The 20,832-nt window shown below is 40.5% G+C and overlaps 1 protein-coding gene across 4 annotated transcripts in view; it reads right to left on the bottom strand.

The window, feature by feature from the left end:
- Nucleotides 1-20,832, bottom strand: part of LOC105929055 (1-phosphatidylinositol 4,5-bisphosphate phosphodiesterase beta-1) — a 164,748-nt gene that overhangs the window by 8,274 nt on the left and 135,642 nt on the right. The window contains exons 25-33 of one of the 4 annotated variants that reach the window (XM_036134178.1): nucleotides 19,401-19,542; nucleotides 19,210-19,263; nucleotides 18,775-18,994; nucleotides 17,822-17,990; nucleotides 15,034-15,110; nucleotides 14,852-14,941; nucleotides 14,688-14,745; nucleotides 13,232-13,318; nucleotides 12,185-12,209 (exon numbers count right to left, since the gene is read on the bottom strand). In XM_036134178.1, coding sequence (XP_035990071.1) covers nucleotides 12,185-12,209; nucleotides 13,232-13,318; nucleotides 14,688-14,745; nucleotides 14,852-14,941; nucleotides 15,034-15,110; nucleotides 17,822-17,990; nucleotides 18,775-18,994; nucleotides 19,210-19,263; nucleotides 19,401-19,542 — 922 coding nt within the window. Of the gene's footprint in view, nucleotides 1-12,184; nucleotides 12,210-13,231; nucleotides 13,319-14,687; nucleotides 14,746-14,851; nucleotides 14,942-15,033; nucleotides 15,111-17,821; nucleotides 17,991-18,774; nucleotides 18,995-19,209; nucleotides 19,264-19,400; nucleotides 19,543-20,832 lie in introns of those variants that run through there. The other 3 variants (XM_021318589.2, XM_012866656.3, XM_021318590.2) reach the window with 3 other exon arrangements.

Genomic DNA, 20,832 nt, shown 5'->3' with positions numbered 1-20,832 from the left:
TAAATGATGGATCAAATGGAGCAACTAAACATATTAGTGCTGTGTACTGGGCTATGGAAATTCCATTAAAACTAAACAGTCGGTAATTAGTTGTAATGGCTCCATTTCCCATTTTCCTGGCAGACAGTCAAAATGTCTCACCTTGTTATGGATGTTATAACTGCATTCTTTAAAGAGTCATAGGGCATCAGATTATTTCTTGACATTGCACTCTCTACTGCATACACCTATCCGTCTGAGTAAAGACGGGATGCATCATCAGGACAACATTTTAAAGCGCATGCGGTAAAATTTAATCAGGCAGATGATTCGAAAGACCTACAGTAAGCGATGCAGTTTGCCTTTAAATTAAGGCAGCTCCTAGCTGGTGTCTCCCTGATATTTTGGAGCCGCAGCTCACTGCAGCGCCTGCTCAGACCCCCACCAAGCACTGCATTTCAAGGTCACCTTCTCTAAAGCATGTCCCCCTCCTTCCATGCTTCTCTACCTCTCTCGTTTTTGTCTTTATCACACTCTCTGTGGGTTTCACAGAAAGCACATATATCACGTCAAAATTAGATGGCTAAACACGCATCGCAGAGACACACGGCTTGCCTTACGCTGCAACATGTGTGACCCACTTGAGGGTGGGCCACTCTGCATGGGCAACCGTGGCTCTTTTACCTTTTCTGATAAAGCAAAAGCAGCTTCTGATTCAAAGTTGTCATCTTTCACCCCCCCCCATCTGATTCTTTGATTCGCTGTCTTATGAGAAGGTCCCGGAAAAAGAGAGGGCGGACGGGTCTGGGAATGCCAGGCCCTTTTCAAAATGCATGTGCTTGTCTGCTTCATATAATCAACAACTCAGAAAAAAACAGACTGCCTTCTGTTGGAGTTGGGGAGCTGAGTGATGAAGACAGCACTATTTTCGCTCTAAAGGAGCAGCTTGAGTTAAAAATAGGCTCGTTGAATGACACAGAGACGGCTGGAGCACGAAACAAGCGGCGAGAGCAGCAATAATTTGAGTGTTCCCCTGGTCTTATGGATTGACATCTTTTCAGTATGGCAGTAGCAGGAACAAGGACCTACATGTTCTTTATTGTAAGAGGAGTTTTATGTGAGACACTAACACAAGAGGAAGAGCTCTACAAGAACTATCATTTATGATTTTTCCACAAGCCATGCTGGGGACACAGCAAACATGTGGAAGAAGTAAAACTATTTTGAACAGAGCAAACTCATAACAGCAGACTTTTCTATTTAAAGCATCCCCGAACTGGAATAGGTTGTCAACAGTATTAAAAAGGTTTAAAGAGTTTCAACTAACAACGGTTTAACAGAGATGAAGTTGTTGATACCGATCTACCTTGCCTTACATAGGTTAATCCTTTTTTTTGGTGTGTGTACCAATATACTCTGTTATTTTAATTAATTTAGCTAAGGCAGTAGTTTGCAAATTACTGTTTGGGCAGAAAGCAATTGGACAGAAAAAGAAACTGAATATATATGCTTTGTTCCAGTCAAACACACTTTGACCTTTTTGGCCTGCAAAGAAGCTGGTACCATAAAATAAACATTGCAAACCACCCATGTGTTCACCATCCTCACCATGAATAGAGCTAAATGTAGGGTCATTCTGTTGGAAATAATATTACTTTTTTAGGCAACAAACAGCTTGAGGCTAGGGTGGAGGTTCACTTTGGTCCAACACATAAATACCATTAAACATTTTGAAGCTTCAAATTGTATTTTCACACAATGTAAAAAACAACAACAAAAGAAACAAAACAAAAAAAAAAACTTCACACACTATAAATACTTTTACAAGGCATTGATGGTTATATAATAGCTTAAATTTGAATTATTATCATTGCTGTTATCTTCTACTTTTATTGTTATTTTCAAGTGGGTTTAGGACCCACTTTTGTTAAGCCTATGGCCTTTGTACCAGCATTCTTAGCATAGACCGTGCCATTTAAAATGACAGGGTCTATGCAGGGGCGACTATGGTGGGTTGAGTAGTTATCTTGCTATTGTAAGGTTGTGGGTTCGAATACAGCTTCCCCTTGTCACATGTCAATGTGCCCCTGGGCAAGACACTTAAGCCCAAGTTGCCTACCAGTGTATAAATGTGTTAGCGAGTGCGATTGGATGAATGTGGCTCTAGTGTACAGCGCTTTCAGTGGTCAGTATGTCTGGAAAAGCGCTATACAAGTTCAGTCCATGTACCTTTTAAAATCAAGGCCTTCTGATTATACTGACTTCCCAAATCTGTAAATCCCTGTTATCATCAGCTATGAATTTGGCTAACGGGATGGGGGGCTCAAACAGCCAACAACTGGGGAGGCTTCAAAGGTTTCCTGCGTCTGCAATATTGGTGTGAAAAATTTGGTGAGCTATTATATTTCAAGTGAATTGCATTTATTCTCTGCATGTTTATTTGACCAGTTGCTCACTGCCCTTGATGCCCATACATGATGGAGATTTTAGTAGCTCAGATGCTACAGCTTGCTGAAGAAAGGGAAGCGATGGGAAGCGTTGGTGAATTGCAATGGCTGTAAAGGAAATATCCAATAAAAATGTCACCTTTGCATGTGCAGTTGAATGTTACTTTATGGAGCCATATCAGCCTTAAAATTATGTGGACATTCCCAGGTGCCCCCCGACGACTCATAACTCATAGCTTTTTGGAAATTAGTTCATCATCGGAGCTTTTCCCAGGATGAGAAATTTCGACCAAACTTTTCCATTTCGCTGCAGAGGGGTCTTTGGGTCAGTTTCCGTTTGGACGCCAACCAGCAGCTGCAATTACTCAGGCAGCTTTTTGAATCTGTATCTCGTCTCTGGAGACTTGTCATCTGTCAACAAACGGTACTCACACCCACACACATGTGCACCCACACACATGTGCACACGCACACACACACATTTCTAACTTTCTTAAAATACAACACTCAGTGACCTTCTTCACCAGCTGTCCTCATTCTGAGAAGCTATCGAGGGAAGCAGAGAAGGCCTCCAAAGAACCAAACTAATTCTTTGCTTTGAGCTGCGACATATTGCCTGCTGTAGCATCAGTAAAAAAAAAGTCCACCAGCCCATTACTGAACTGAATGTATCTAACAACCTGTGTTAACTATGCTTTTTTTCCCCAAAACATACACGTTGGCAAGGATTTCAATTAGGATATATGTGTGAGAGGGCAGCACAGGCAGAGGGCACCATTTTTTTCCCTTTATATCTTTTTCCTATAGCACTCATTACTCTGAAAACTGAGGCAACTTTATGTCAGAAGAGGAAAAAATAACCAAAAGGAAAGAATAAAAAACGAGCTGGATGCTCCTTTTTTAACTGCTATCTCTTGCTCCGAGTGCGTATGAGACGCTGACCTCCCTGACTCCTTTCGGAAAGATTACGGGCAGCTTTGCAGTTGTTTTTCTTAGACCCCTTTCTTCAGGTTCAAGAATGTCAAAAACACTCTGCCACATATGTGCAATAATGAGTGTTATCCCTATAAGGATTGCTCCCGAAGGGAGGCTCAGCTATAAAATGTGCTCGCTGGTATTTTTAATGTTTTTACTGTTCTAAATTTAATACATTCTTATCTTACCAGGTGAGCAATCAAACAAGATGTTAAATATATTGACTTTGTTTGAAAAAGTAAGTCAATATATTTAAACATGCTGCATGACTAAACTGCTGAATGTTAATGTGTTGAAAGCCCTTGTGCCCAGTGAGGATGCATTTATTTACAGTACTCTGACTGCTCCTCTGACTGATTGCAGGATTTATGCAGGTGTATTTTTTTTGTCATTTCTCTTCCCTGATAACGTCCAGGTCTTTGAGGTATTCTAGGCATCCGTGTGCCTTTTGATTCCCCGCTAAGAGTCTGGCAGAGAGTCAAGTTTAAGTTCAAATTTATTTGTGTTATTCATTTGGCTGCATGTTTCTTATCACTGCTTGCTTATAGTAGGTCCAGTGCTGCAAAGTGTCTTTATAGACAGCTCCCTGTTTTCATCCAGAATCATTATGCATTCCTTTTTTTTCCCTCGTCATAGCATTTATTCTGATGCCTGGATTAATGGTTGACAAAAAAACCCAAACAATACATCAAAAGTTTCTTTCTGCCATCACGCTCTCTCAACTTACCATTGAAATAATCGCAAGTTTTCCTCTTTGTACAGGAAAGGTATTTACAGATTCTCCTGCCCTGCTTTGCCCCACCCATAAGATCCAGTCATGTGGAATGTCTGCTACAGTGACTGCCTTTCTGAAGGCTGATCCATCACAGCGGCCTTGACGATGTACCTCAAAGCTTGAATGGCTGGGAGTTCATGGGGAATCTTTATTGAGAACAATAAATTATACATTATAGCTGGAGGAGGAGACGACGACGTACCGTGCCTTTCAAAGGCATTTTTCCTCCCTAAACCTTTTACTGCAATTTGACAAGTTACCACGACAAACTTCAATGCATTTCAAATGACCTTTATGTGACAGACCAAAACAAAGTAGAAGATAATTGTGAAATAGAAGCAGCATCATGTGAGATATTCAAGATGTTTTATAATTAAACATCTAAAAAGTGTGGCAGGTATTTGTATTTAGGCCCATGAGCTAAAACGTTGTAAACCTCCCTTAACCATAAATATGACTGCAAGTCTTTAAGAGGATGTCTTCAACAGTTTTGGTCGTCAAGAATCTGGATTTTATTTCCCTTGGTGTTCTTTGCATAACATCTTACACTTAGATTGGATGAAGACTGTCCATCCAATCTATTGGATTTAGGTTTGGACTTTGACCAGGCCAGTCTAACGGATTAATATCTTTTGATATCAATTACTTCACTGAAGTTCTGGCTGGATGTCCAGGGCCATGCATCAGTTCCTGTCCACTTTATAGTGTAATATAGTGCTAATTTGTTGTTTCTGTTGTTGAAGCACATGAAATAATAATAAAAAAAAGATGTACACCGAGGATTCTGATTGTGCAAAACATGAAACAGTTCAAGGTGGATAAATGCTTTTGCAGACACTATGTAGAAGTGAATGGAAGGAATTACAGTACAAAGCAAAGAAAGAAAAAAAAAAGATTAGCATTGCTAATATGACATTAAGACAATCTCATTTTTTATTGTGACTCCACCACCACATAACTTTTAAATCAGACATATCATTTTGATTATTAAATGATTTATCATAATTTATAAGATTGTTGTCTTTCAAAATAAAATAAATAAAGCAAAAAAAGAAAAAGAAAAAGAAAGCCTGAGTCATATTGTTAGACTAGCAGGTAAGAAAATCTGTTAGCAACTTTGTGTTTGAGCCCCACTTATCCTAATCTGTTAAAACAATAAAACAAATTTGTCTAGCAAATGTTAAAAAAAATAAACGCAGGTTTTCTTAATATTTCCTTATCCTACACTATAGATCATCATCTATATTTTCTTTCTATTTACTGCTGCCTTCTCACAGCAAAGTATTGTCAGTGCTCTCACCTTTTCATTACCATATCTCTGTGTGAGGAAAAACCATCTCTACAAGCTGATGGCAGAATTCTCAGAACCGAACTGTGTTTGGGGGGGGGGGGACGACAATTTTCAGCAGGCGTTAAGCAGTGACTGTTTCTTAGATGGAGCACAACCCTGGAGAGTGTCATTAACACATGTGGGCATACATAATGAACACTCGTGCACTGATCTAAAATAGCAGCTAGCATAATAGAGCAGAAGAGTAACCATGCGTGCGACATGGACGCGCACTCACACACATGCACAATGGATTTTACCTCGCCGCCTCTGGTTTGTACTCAGTGTTCCCTGTGGCTAGTTTGCGCGGATGTGTACGTGTGTGCACACAAGTGCATTATTGATGCAATTGCACGCTGGGTAGTGCTGATGCAGATCAAAGTCTGTGATGAGAGAACATGGTGGCTACCTCTACAGCACCCAGTGAAAGAGATTCAGGGAGAAGGTCATATACTTGCTCAGTTTGTATTCAACTTGAGACCCCCGTGTCTGCTCCAACCTGTTTGATCTCCTTCTGTTCCGGCTCCCCCCTCCTCCTCCTGGTACTTCTGTTTTTCTCTACCACCAGGAACCATCCCGAAATTACGTCACAAGGACTCGGCTCCAAATTAACAGATTGCAGAGAGTCATGAAGGAGAGGGGAGAATGTGAGAGGTGGGGAGGGGGGGGGGGGATCAGAGTTTCCATGACGACCGCACAGGACTCCTGCTTGACGAATGAAGCGGTGTGTGCGCACCTACATGGGCGTTGATTTGAGGCTTTCGCAGCAGGGAGACACCATGTTTCCCTTTTTACTGATACAACAAAAAAAGTCGGTGAGCACACTGCAGTGTTAAGTGCATTCAGATGACACACACATGCACCAACACACCACGTTATGAGCCACAAAGCCTTGTCACTACTATATTTTACACATTCATCACATCTATAAAGATGAAGAAAGGGAACTACTTACTAACAACCTCCCCTACAAGTTTACAGCTTTGTTTCAATCAACGCTTTTTATTAAAAGCTCCATCTTAGATTAGATGTCCACCCCCATTTGAAGACAGAAAAAAAATAAATCTTAAAAGGGTTAAAAACAAAAAAAGTGAACAAATTCAAGCAACACTATAACCTTTAGCTGAATTACATCATTCTACCGTTAAAATCCTGCGTGAAACAAGGTATAAGGAGAACAACATGACATGACATATGGTCTTCGGGTACAGCGTGCATCGTCATGCTGGGACCGGCTAATTCCTGTGGGGTGTTTGATTGGCTTATTAACAGGACCTGAGAACACACCCTGGGAGTGACAACCAGCCATGCCAAGTCTGTCTCTCCAGTTCAAGTTATCTTCGAACAGAGGAGGCAGAAGCTGTGGATAGTGATTGGGTTTTTCAGCAGCGACAGTGCCTTGGAAAAGTACTCATAGCCCATTGAACTTTTACATTTAGTCTTTTGTCTTCTACCTTGTAGAACCACATATAAAGAACGTGCCACTATAGCTGTGAGTCTTTTGAGTTAAGTCTGTATCAGCCCTGCACATCTACAAAGCAAAATGGTCGTCCATTTCTTTTTTGCAAGACATTTCTATCTCAGTCACACTACATGGAGAGTCGTGTTTTGACACAGAATCTCGCTTGTTGTTAAGAATAGTAACACGGTCAATCACATAAAAGCAATTAATTAGATTTACACTTCTTGTCGGGTGAGATGAACTTGCATAAGATTAAACAAAGCCTCAGAATGGTGAAGAAAGCGGGTTTAAGTGACTTTGAACATGGCACGGCTGTTGGTCCAAGATAAGCTAATCTGGGTATCTTCAGAAACTGACATACTAGGGTATTTCTGCATTACAATCGCTCAGGTTTAAAGAGAATGGTCCAAAAAAGAGAAAACCTTCAGTGAGCTGCAGCTGTGTGGAAGAAAATGCCTTGTTGAAATCAAGGGAGAATGAGCAGTGTGATTTGAGATTCAGTGTGGCTCAAATAGCCACTCTTTAACAACCGAGGTATGCAGAGTACAATTTCTGAATGCACAACACATTGAACCTTAAAGCAGATGGGCTACAGCAGCAGAAAACCACTCCTGGCTCCACGCCTATCAGCTAGGAAGAGGTAGCTAGGTTGGTTCACACAGGCTCAACAAAACTGGGAAACACCAGACTGGAAAAATTTTGATTGTCCCAACATTCAGATGGTAGAATCAATTCGGTGGGATCAGCTGTTCAGGATGGGAGTGGTATAAGGGTGAGGGGAGTGGGGGGTTTGGCGTACTTCTGGCCCCTTTGTGCCAACTGAGAATGGTTTAAATGCCAAAGCCACCTGAGTGCTTCTCCTGTCACGGTATACGTATCTTCCAATGGCTAGCTCCAGCAAGCTATTGCAACAGGTAACACAGAGGTCAAATATTCTCAAACTGGTTTCTTGAACATGGCTATGAGTTTATTATACAGCGATGGCCTCCACATTCCCTGGATCATAATCTAATAGATGATGCACTTTTGGCATGTAGAGAAACAGGAGATTCTCCCCTTACAAATCTGTATCAACAGCAATGATGTTCAATGATGATCAATAGGAATATTTGTTTCTGACATTTTGTTGAATCTATGCCGCTGACAGTTAAGACAGCTCGAAAGGCAAAAAACACTAACTGAGTACTACCCGGTGTACCTAATAAAGTGTCAGGCGAGTGTAGATAATATGTTTCAGAGTACACACTTGTCTACACACAGACAGTGTTGTAAAGGCCGGTGCCAGACTCAGAGCTTCCATCAGAGACAGTTATAGATGTCCATTAGTGGCTGCTATGAGCTCAGAGAAGAAACTGGGTCAGAACTTCATGCAAAGGAAGCTTTGTCTGTTCTACTACTGAGAAAACGAATACACGACAGCATATTTTAAATTAACCCAGCTGCTTTTATCCTAATATTCAATATTCTCTAAAAAAAATTATATATTGGTTTATTTTCACATTAATCTAGAAATGATATGACAAATAGATGTTTTTCTATGTGGTTTCCACCACTACAATTTAGTTTAATTAACATAAGATGTATGCAAAACTTTCTTGTCCCCTTGTGGAGATGTAACAAAATCTAAAGAGGCTCTTTTTTTTAATAACAAAGCCTTCCACACGGCATCTTGCTCCCTGAGGAGCCACATTCATAAACAAAAGGAGCTGTCATTGAAGGATAACAAGCTCAGCAAAAGAAAAGGTTTTGGATTCAGTGACTCTCAAAAACACACCCGCGTGTTATTAAGCAGGGCTGGAAACGCTGGGAATAAATGTAGCCCGGCTAAAAATAACCAACGATCATATAAACAACAGGTAAGAAAGTAAAATGTGAAATCAGGTAATGCAAAAAAGGAGCGTAATGGGTCAGAAAAGTGAGCGTGACAGACTGACAGAATGCAACATGCATTACATAATAAGAGCTTATTATTGACAGTCTGAGAGCCTGATGCAGGAAAACTAAAATCATGATGAGCTTTTTTAGGGATTAAAGCCTTTACACAGGAGTAGATGGATGGATGGATGGATGGATGGATGGAGAGAAGTTGTTAATACAAAGACTAAAAGACCTACATCATTTTAAAATTGTTTTTTGGAAATTTAGATAATTATGTAGCCAATGGGACACAAAAATTAGGTTCAAAGACAAAGATTTCTCTTTATGCTGATTTTGTTTTCCACTCTTATCCTGACCTGACATGTACTGCAAATTAAAATCTATTATATCCCAGTCCTTTCAAACTATGTAGGAACGTGCCTGTGGGAAGCAAATTTCTAACACAAACACGTGCTTCGCTGCGGCTGTGACTCCCGTGCTGTGGACGGCATTCTGAGCTTCATATTAACATAACCGCAGGACATCTCTGCTTGCCGTCTCCAGAGTTGTGTCCTCTGACACCTGCTCATTTAGCATGCAGATGACTGTCGTTCCACGCAAGCTGCAGAGATGGCCGATTACTATAACAGCCTGACTCAGGCGAATTAAATTTGCAATGGCCAAGTTTTTGATTACAGGCAGCCTGAGACAGATGGTTAGGTGACAGATAATCAATTTAGTGAGGAATAAAAATAAATGCTATCAGGGTGGATTTCCTCTCCCTGAAGAAAGCTACAAGATTGCGTTGATTAGACCGTTATAACTTTGATTCATAAGGTTTGTAAGCAATCAAGACTCGCTTTTGAAATTGGCATCATAGCACTACAGCTGTCATATGAAGATTGTAGCAGCAGCCACAGGGACACAATAAAAAAACAGCTGAATAGTTTGATTCATTCACATTTACCATGAAAAAATTTTCCATGATCACCTCACCGAACCATTTTCTCTTTTTATTCCCTCTACGGTGCACTTTTATGGGAAGGTATTGAGAACTGCATGCATGTGAATTACTGGACAGGATGTCTGCTCTTCACCTCCCACACTCCAGTCCAGGTGGCTTCAAAGAAATGAGGAGCTGTCACTTTGAGTGTGGGAGGTTATGAAGCTGTCTTCAGTAGAAGATTTTTGGATCTAAGCGTCTCTTAGAGGGAGAAAAAAAACAACAACACTACATCACATCACAGCGTCTCCTGTTAAAATGAGGCAGCTTTACATACTAGGAGTCTGTTGTAGCATGGCTTGCACAACACAAGATCAACCACTTTTTAAAACAAACACATCAAACAGGGATGAAGGAGAGGAGAAAAGGGTAACATTTCATTCATTAGCAGAAACTATTTATTTGAATTCACACAAAAGTATGAATTATATATAGAACTCAAGTTTAAGTCTTTGATCCACTTCTATTGTAACATATGCTGAAAAGTTCCTTAACGTTCTTGGGATACAGGCTCAGTGTGACCTCCGCCTCTGCACATTGTATCTGCAGAGCCCTGCAAAAGGCTTTTAACTTATTCGCAATAAACCAACACAACGCGAGGCATAATTGTAAAGTCTAAGGAAAAAGGACAGACAATATTTGCAACACACGGAAACTAAGAGTCAGTACTTTGCCGAACCATCTTTTGCTGCAGTTACAGCTACAAGTCTCTGTTCAGATATTTCTTCACCAGCTTTATATGTGAGAAACTCCCGTGTAGCATTGCTACAGATTTTCTATGGACTTTGACATGGCCATTCTACACAGAAATCTGCTTTCATCAATGACAGCCTATATTGTTACTAACCCTGACGGGCTTCCTTATCCCTGCTGAGGAAAAGCAAGCCAACAGCATGACACTGCCGGCCCTCCACATCGTGATTTGCTTGTAGGTGACCAGATCCTGCCTCCATCCGAATACCGTTATTGGGTAAAGACTCTTTAGCCAAAGCAGAAGGGCGCCAGCGGTCGCCATGAAAAGTGCTATCCAAATAGTGCAGTGAGTAAACAAGGAGGTAGGAAAATGAGCCTGTATGTTTTCTCTCATGGCTAGTTTAGCCTAGGAACCCTGCAATGTCCCTTACCAGTGCTAAGGAGCTATAAAGTACCCACAATCCTTTGCATGACGTGACGTACAAGCACAGCCCCTCATGGAACTTAACGAAAATGTCCGGAGAGAAGAGAGAGTGCAGTTTGCATTTTCAGAAGGCTGTAGGCCTGGACTTGACTCGGATCATCCATGTACAATTCCGTCATGTACTGATATCAAAATTAGAGGCTGTCCAAAATTGGCACAGCAGTTTGAAGCTCCTTTCCTCCCCACGGTTGTGTTCATATTGTTGACCCCATGAAAGGTGACAGAGCCGGAGCGAGGAGCTTTAATTAAGGGTATTCGGATGGAGCTCCTGTTTGCTATGTTTCCTATATGGCTTGAGTCGTACTTAAAAGGCAAGGCAAGTTTATTTATATAGCACTTTACAGTAACAAGACGATTCAGAGGTATATACTGGACGACTTTCCGGGAAATGTAGGTAAGAAACGCCCAAGTGTAGTTTTTGAATAACGGCACATCCTACTTGCTCTTCCGTTCCTCAGAATATACGGTGAGAGCAGCGGAGCTTCAATGAACGACTAGAACCAAAGCTAACTGGATACATGCGCAGTAAAAGGAAACTAGCCAGGAACGTGCACGCACATTGGCGTTAGGTGAGCACATCACAGTGACTGGCACGTGGGACAACCAATACATAAGGTAATCCACCCAGAACCTGAAGCCAATCTTATCGTCTGATCCAAATACCCCAAGCAGATGTATCAGTAGAACATGATAAATGGTGTTATTACCATAAAAGTTAAAGTACATTTGGGGATTTGTCTTATTAGGAATTGGAAGGTATTGGGCATTAGGGTTCCAGATATACATGGGTTTGTCAATATATGGTCAAAATGATTTGCCTGCAGGATTGTTCTGCCAAAGTAGCCGTTGTTATGAAGGCTGTTGCCAAAAGAGTCATTCACAAGGGGCACTGAATCCAAGCGCACTGCTGGGGTGTGATCTCACAATACACAGGCCAGTCTGCTAGCCCTTATGGTGCAGCACTGCCGTGACATACACTCCCAATGCTGCAATAAATCATAACTCACAATAGCTGAGAAAATATACTATATTAGGTCAATGTTTGGCCAGATAGATCCAAAGTATAGTTGCAATTTAACTGTTGTCACTCAGCAGGTCAAGGTTGGCTAGCCCACATGTTGTTAATGCCACACTTATGCTGAATTAGTGCCACACACCAGGATGCACAAACGCTCTTACCACGCTCTGCAGAAGCACAACCGCCCTACAAGGGAGATCACATCCACAAGGTTGGGAACATAGTAAAACTGACGTGCTAACCACTCCATGTGTAATCCAGAGTAATAAAACCATGCACATAGAGTGTAAATCAATAAGTATGATGGCATCAATAAGTAATTGCTTTCATGCCTTTAACAATGGCCACTGACTGATGCAGCTACAGCAGGGAAGTGGATGCTATGGACCCATAACCCAGTTTCCAGCAAACATTAATAGAAAATGTACGGAGGCCTGCAATAAAACACATAGAGACATAATCTGACCGTAACAGTACAGAGTAAAATATGACTAACCAATCAGTGATGGTTCCAGGAAATCTGTTTGGGAAAGCACTGTCGTGGTCTCACTAAAGGCACATTTTCAGCACAGATAGGCTAGCATGAACAATCGGTGGCTCAGATCGCCATCTAGTGGTTGAAACATTGAACCATCCTTCATTTAAAGACTTGTCAAGTTACGAGACAAATACTACACAATAGTAAGTTCATTTACAGACATAAAAATAAAGAAAACCCAACAAAATAAGAATTTTGAGGGGATTAATTAATTAATAATTTTAGGTTATTTTAACAATCTAAAGACTATTGTACAACTGTCAGTGTTAATGTAGCCATACCAGGTACTTTAGGGACTCTCACTAACTGTAAACAATATTTTTACATACGGCATTTACTTATTGAAGAACTACATCTTTGCTTCAAAAAGCAGCCTTGCACAGTAGACGTCCTGATGACTGTTTATGCAATGCAGCCACTGTCTCCATCAAAATAACCATTGCTAAGGTTGTGTTGGCTTGATTAAAAAATTCCAGCAAATAAAAAAATAAAAATAAATCAAAAGAAGATTTTTCAACTTGCACAAAAAGTTTAGTTTGCTTTCAGACGAAATCTGTGCTGCATTTAGTGTCCTTGTGAAAGAAAGAAAAAACGGATTCATCTCTCATTTTAAACACTGGTAGTGTACTCCGATGAGCAAATCTCTCTGCTTTCACTGTTGCAAACTCACCTTTGGCTTTTCATCCAAGATTTGCTGCCGGATGTCCTTGTGCTTCTCTTGCAGCCTCTCCTGTCTTTTACTCTGAGCGTCTTCCAACTATAAATGTAAACATACAGTTTGAGCTCTTTTTCTTGCAGGTCCTGGCAAAAGTTACAGATTTTGGGGGGTATATCTCTACCACCTTTGCACGTGTAGACTGAAAGTTTTGCCCATTTTTGTCTGTAAACAGCTCAAGCTCAGTCACATTGGATGGGGATTTTTTTGTGTACTTTACTTTTCCAGTCTTGCTCCATATTCTCAATTAACTGGATTTACATCTGGGCTTTGACTCAGCCTATCTAAAAGGAATATATACTAAACATTCTATTGTAGCTCTAACTCTATGCATACAGTCATTGCTGTGTTGAAAGGTGAACATCTTAGAGGCACTGCCCTGCGTTTAGCTACATCTTCACCTCTGATCAGCTTTTCTGTCACTGCTGACGAAATGCACACGACTAATAGTTGTCCTGTTCACAGATTCTCCTGCCTAAGGTGTGGATCTCTTGGCTCCTCCAGAATTACTATGAAGCTCGTGGCTGCATTTCTGATTATTGCTCTCCTTGCCTGGACTATGAGACAAATTGTGAATGGGACTGAATAAAAATACAATCAAAACCTTACAGATTTTTATTTGCAAAAAAAGAAAAATGAAAAAAAGAAGTGAAAACAGTGCATCATCAATGTCCTTCCACTTTCTAATTGTCTATCACATAAAATCCCATGAAAACCATATGCATATGTATTAATTGGTTTTATTTTTGTAACCAGGTTGTAGTGTTTTTGCAGATTTCTGCCCAGGTCCCCCTTGAAAATGAGATCCAGATCTCAACGGGGTTTACCTGGTTAAATAAAGGAAATAAAAAAAAATAAATAAATAAAAAAAACCACAGCATTTTGCAGCTGTAATGTACTAAAGAGTGAAAAGGTTTAAAGAATATTTTCAAAACTCAATAAATTAGAAAATGCATTTGTAAGAGGCCTGTTTGTCAGATTAAAAAAAGGACCTTTTGTAAAAAAGCATATAAGCTAGTATTAAACATAATTTTCATTAAGCCCCCATTTCTGCATGAAAAATGTTTGTTATTGGTCTGATGTTATATTCTAATCTTAAACGCTGCATTTTTATTAGCTGAAGGTGGAAATAAAATCATAATTAACAGAAATAAAGGCTTTCAAACATCATCAGTCAGTGTCAATTTATATAATCTGTTTCCCTTAGTGATTCCCTTAGAGTTATTGAAATAAATAAACCATTCAATAATATTATTTTTTTTAAATATGATTATATTAATATTTAAGATACATTGTGTTGCAAAAGTTAATACCCACAAATACTGTAAATCAAGCATGGTTCTAAGAAGAGAAGTAATGGACAGAAATGTGAATCAGAAAGGAGGACATCAACTTTGACAGGCCTGCTTACCCGCTTAATATACTGCACCACCTCGTTGACGAAAGATCTGTTGATCTCTAACTTCTCTCTGAAAGGGGGTAAAAAAAACAGCGTCAATTAGTTTAGTCTACAGAGACATCTAGTGGTCAATGAATCATAACATCTAAAGGAGGAACAAAGAGCTACAAACTTACTCTTCCGTTAAATTCTTGTCTTTAGATTTGGCTTCATTGATCTTCTCTTGTCTCTTCTTGTCCATCTTCTTTTTCAGGTCCTTCTTCTCTCTGTCAGTGGTGGAGAACAGCCGAGAGGCGTTAGAAAGCTAACAGGATTGCTCTGTATTGGTTCTGAGAGCGAGTGGTAAACCCCATCTTACTTTTCGCAGATGTCTCGGAGCTTTTTGAGCTGAGCACTCTGGCACTCCTCCGCTATACTTGTCAGCTTCTCCACCAGCTGGGGAACAACAAACAGAGCCAGTCGGTGACACTGAGAAAACATCCGATTTGATTAACACGGCTCATTATAATGAATGATTCTTCATTCTGCATCTCTGATTATGACAAAAGTACGTCTGCTGTTAGATCAGTCGCTTTTCCTCTTCACTTGGCGTAACCTTCCCAACGCCTCAGCTGTGTTCACCGCACGGATGCACCGGACCTGAACACAATTCAGTTTTCCACATCATCCAGCAGAACACGAGCAGCAAAGTGATGTCTGCGAAGCTCTTCAGGGGGATGACCTGGAGTTGATGGCGACATTCATTTATTTACTTGTTTGTGAGCGCTCTCCTGACGCTTTGGGACAGCGGGAGGCCGTCAGCGCATCATCCGGCAGAGACAAGTCAAGGCAGGCTGCAGTCTGTGTGTGTGGCGCATCTGTTTATTCCAGGAAAAGTAACAGCGTGCTGATGTTTACGTTCTGCGCGTCTACAAAGTAATGGCTTTGTGGGAACAATCACTTGCCAAGTCTGGTCCTATCCACGGTAAGAGAGCAGAAATGTGTTGTTTTAGAGAAAATGAAAGGTTGGCCGAGCTCCTGAACGGCCTGAGCTTCACAATCTTTTTGAGGATCTGATTCCATGCAGCCTGTGCACCTTTTTTCCTACTGCTCAACTTTCCATTTAACACAGCACTCCATGCCAGCTTCTCTAGTGATGACCTTTTGTGGCGTGTCTTCCTTGTGGAGGATGACTCCGATGTAAGCTCAGCAATCTTCTCCATGATGGCCATGTTTTTTTTTGTTTTTGTTTAAAACATGGGCAATATTTCTTTCTTTTCTTTGAGTTTTTCAAGTTCAAAAGAAATAAACACATGGGACATATCACTCATATGTGTAGACATTCTGTATAACACAAACTTCACATAGCGAATGAATCTTCTGGATAAAAATAACTCTTGGATATTTGTTATGTCCGCTGGCCTCTAGGTTAGTTCTGCTGGAGCTGGACGTGATGGCTTCACTCACCCTGTCTCCTACTTCACTGCAAAAACAGAATGAAAAATAGGTAGAATATCTTTCCTTGATTTGAGCAGGTGAATTTGATGATATGCCAATAGAATAAGATTTTTGCACATAAAATAGGAACAATTCATCTCCATCATCTTATTTCAAGTGCTTTATATCTAATTATCTTATTTTAGGGGTCAGAATACTCACTCCGTTGGCAGATAATCTTATTTACCTGCTCAAATCTAGGACAAAAACACTAATTTTAAGAACATTTTACTTATTTTTAGATCTGTTTTTTGCAGTGTTCTCAGCTAAGTTCAAACAGCATCAGCTTTGCTGTACCGCCATGATGATGGAGGTCTTAGCAACGCTCTTTGCATTACAATGTTTTGAAGTCCATGTTGGTTCCAGTACAGACCCTGTTGTTGTTGATACGGACCCCAACTCTTTGGTGTTTCTAAACCGAACGTACACCCAGATACTGATGTGTTGGGCCCTGCTAGCTATAAAATAATGTCGACATCAGACAAAAGAAAGGAGTGGACCGCATTGTGGCTAGAATGTAATTTAAAACATTTCTGTGTCATGGCATATTAGGGGTTGATGTTATGTAGCAATTTTATTTTTATGGGGGGAGGGTGTTACGTCCACCGGCTTCTAGGGGCTCTCTCACTAAAAGAGATTTTCCCTGTTTCTCTTCACTGGCGTGCAGACCTTCAGTCACACCTTGATGCACAGCCAAAGTGCCTTCCTCCTCCTCCTCTTCCTCATCATGCTAATGTCTACTTGTAGCTTCTCAGGGAGTGTTTGTTTGGACATGCAAATTGCACAGTTCCTTAACTTGACAATAAAAATGTTTGCTAATGACTATTTGCCCACTTTAACTTCTCAGGGATAGTTTATCCAATACATTCATGCAACTGCACAGTATTTTACTTCATCCTGTAAGTCTTTTTAACTTGAGCATCAATTAACATGGACACTGACATTGTTGCAAATCAATATTTCCCATTTTTTAACTTTATAAGGGGTGTTTATCTGATACATTCATGCTGTTGCGCAGTTATTTATTACTGTTCTGCACAGTGGCCTCTATCTGTCTTTTTTGACTCAAACATAAAAAATTTATCAGACTATTTGTACACTTTTAGGAAGTGTTGTCAGTGGATTCAACATTTTGAACAGTAGGCCTTGTTATGTCTGTGTGTGAATTCTGAGCTGCTATCTCGCCCAAAGTTTCATTATTGGGGACAGAAGGACAATAAAGATTCTTGATTCATTCATCAGTGGACTCCATAAAAGCTTCAGTCATGTAGAAGAGTAATTCCGTGTTTTGGTGAACTGTTTTGTTTGAGATCTTGCTTTAAATGGGAAGTTTGATTGGGGTTCTCCACCATTTTCATTGTACTAGTTTTTCTCCCGTTCTGTGGCCAGCCATGGATCTTAGGTGTTTTACAATAGATTTGCTAGGTAGGCATTGTTTTTCTTATTGTCAGTCAGGCTGCTTCCTTTCTGATTAAGTCATGTGTGAAACCCTGAACTTGTGAAAGTCAATCCCTTTTATGCTGGGCCGGGTTTTGTTCAGTAGTTTAGCTTGTTGCTACATTCATTTTATACACGTTTTTACACCCAGTCCCTCCTAGGCTTTCATTCTAAGCGCTGTAACAATAATGTTCTAATTTATGTGTGGTGTGTGAGATTTGTTGTGTGCGTACCTGTTTTATGTGTTCTCGTTTCAGGTATTTCTCGCTGAAGTATTGCTCCTTGCGGAGTGCGAGCAGCTGATGCTGTTGCTGCTCCTTCAGCTCCGCCAGTTTCTGGCCACAATCCTGGTCCAGCTCGCAAAGCTCCTGGTCCAGAGTTGACAGGGAGTTTTCGGACCGACTTGAAACAAGTAGAAAACACCATGTATATGAAAACAACCTCTAATTAGGATTTGTAAATAAATAAAAAAAAGAAACCTTTATTTGGAATCGACTTATATGTAAAACTACAGAGAATGAAATGTATATAAACATACAAACTCAAACTATTGTGCTGATCAGATTAGTAATTTACTGTTAAAATATCTTAAATATTAGTAACAAGTGAAACACACCCAAGAAGAAATGGTAAAATTCCTTCAGCAAGTGCTTTTGAAAATAAGGATTGATGCTTTTGACCATATATTGACAGATTCTTTAAAACCTATTAGTGAGTCTTTAAATTTTCTTCCACTGAGTTTTGTTTTCTCCAAAAGGTAAATCTTAATACAGCTTTATAATTTCAGGTTTTGGACATGTGTGGTATTAGACAGTAGATTTAATAACAAACATTTTACGAATTAACTAAATGTATCAAACTAACGCTAACGTCTAAAAGATTAATTTCAGGTAAAAATCTCTTATCATATGTGGATCATTTGTTTACAAATTAGAAATTTCCATTTAAACTAAAACAAATTACAGAGAGATTAAATTCAATTACAGAACTGAATATTGAGTCATTTTTCGCTAAAAATAAAATGTCCATCATTATGAACTTTAAGCTAGGGCTTAGTTTTAGTTTAGTTTGAGCCAGGAATTCAGTTAAGGACCATTTAATTCAACCCGATCTCAGCTTAATCAAATTAGTATGATTCTAACAAAAACAAAATGATGAAGTAAAACAGAAGAAAAGCATTACCTACCTTTTCTTACCGTCACGTTTGTGGCTCTTCTGCAGGGTGGAGCGTCGCCGCTGATGCTGGCTCTGCAGCTCAGAAACACGAGCCGTGTGCTCCTTGATCAGCTCGCTCGTTTTGCGATGGTGTTTCCTAACCAGCTCCTTCATCTCCTTGTACTGCTTTCGCTGCTCTCGAACAAAGCCCTTCTGCTGCTTCAACTCCTCCACTGTCTGAGCCTCCATCTCTGAACATGAAACATGAATCACCGAAGAAAAAGAAGAGGGATTTTGGGAAAAGAAAGTTTGTAAATAACAAACTTTTTTACATTTACTTAAGTACTTTCAAAGAGTGAAGGAAGGCTAAGTAAAGAGAATCGGCTAACAAAAGCAGATTTGTGCTAAAACTTTTCTCACAACGATCAATCTTGGCACCAACAGTTGAGATCAGTTTAAACCCTACCAGTGAGGACGCTGTGTATGATGTCTTCAGTCTTCACCGACGGTTTCAGTGAACCTGCCCCCCCCCCCAAAAAAAACAAAACAAAACAAAAAAAACACATCAAGATGCCAGTGAGTGATAGAATCTTTGATACTCATTTACAATTGACCCTTTAAATACCGCGGCTGCATAAAGGTGGGCCAGTCTCGTACCTGAAGGCTGAGGCTGGTGGCCGACCAGTGAGGGGGGTTTGGGGGTGATGATTGGAGTGTGGCTCAGTCCGTTCTCTGCAGGTACCGCTACCCTCTGGTCCACTTTAGATTCGGAGGTAGCGTCGCTTCCTGCCTCCACCTGCTCACCACATTAAACGCAAACGTTTAGGTCAACTTGACTTTGACAGCGACAGCTTGTCTCCGCAGAAAGCTACATGTGAAAGCCTAACGTAACAAAACTATTAAACTATTTAAACACAGGATTACTATAGCCTTTTGGGGGAGTAAAAGTTGAACGTCGATTTCTTTCATCTTCCTAGTGTCAGAGCTCGTGTGTTTTACCAGCGTTGTGCAGGACAGTGTGTAGACATAGCGCTGGTAGCCCACTCTTAGCATCGCTGGTGATATCGAGTCCCAGCAGGTCTTTAATTTCCCCGTTGACTCACACGCCTAAACCTTAATGCAAATCGCTCCAGTCAGATCTGTGCTCTCCCTCTGTTCGCTCGCCACACTTATGCCCTGCCTGTCCGCGCTCCACCTCATATGGTCACTGTTGCCATGGTCACAGCATGAAACAAGCGATCCTCCTGGGTAATCATATCAGCTGGCGAAGCAGGCAAAAGAGAAGCCTTGGGGACAACGGTCCTTTCCAGCCCCTTCACTAAAAACCTTGTCCTGCATTCTCTCTCATGCCAAGTTTGTCCTCATGTTAATCATTTTAATTCTCACAGTTTTCCTTAAATATCATTCTCTTTTCTGTTGTCTGTTGCTCTGCATCTACAGCTGAATATATTGAGAGAGATGATGGCATTGCTAAAAAATCTAAAACAAATGTAATACATTGATATAATTTCTATAATATTTCAGATCTTTTTACTTTTATTTCCTAAAAGTAAAAGACTGAAGACTTCAGGCACCACAAAAGCAGATTCTGCAGAGCTGCACGTTTTCATGCAGTACTAGTGAAGGTCCCTGAAGTATAGGTCGAAACAAAGAAACTAATCAAGTGGAGTAAGTTGAATGTTATGTGAAAGTTGTGGTAATATATACATGTAGCCCACACCAGAACCCCCCTCTTTCACCAAACTTTACACTTGGGGAAATACTGTGAGACAATTACCGTTCTCCTGGCAACCACCAAACCCAGAGTCGTCCATCAGATTACCAGATGGAGAAGTGCGATTCATCACTCTAGAGAACGCGTCTCCGCTGCTCTGGAGACCAGTGGCTTTACTCCACTGCATCCGATGCCTTGGATTGCGCTTGGTGATGTAAGGCTTGGAGGCAGCTCAGGCATAGAAACCCATTCCATGAAACTCTCTATGCAATGTTCTTGATCTAATCAGAAAGCCACATGAAGTTTGGAGGTCTGTAGCGACTGACTCTGCAGAAAGTTGCCGGCCTCTGCGCACTAAATGCCTCAGCATCTGTT

This window comes from Fundulus heteroclitus, unplaced genomic scaffold (assembly GCF_011125445.2).
Source record: "Fundulus heteroclitus isolate FHET01 unplaced genomic scaffold, MU-UCD_Fhet_4.1 scaffold_76, whole genome shotgun sequence".
Classification (NCBI taxonomy): domain Eukaryota; kingdom Metazoa; phylum Chordata; class Actinopteri; order Cyprinodontiformes; family Fundulidae; genus Fundulus; species Fundulus heteroclitus.
Note: the sequence above shows the minus strand (reverse complement) of the source record. Positions and strands in the feature narration are given on the sequence as shown.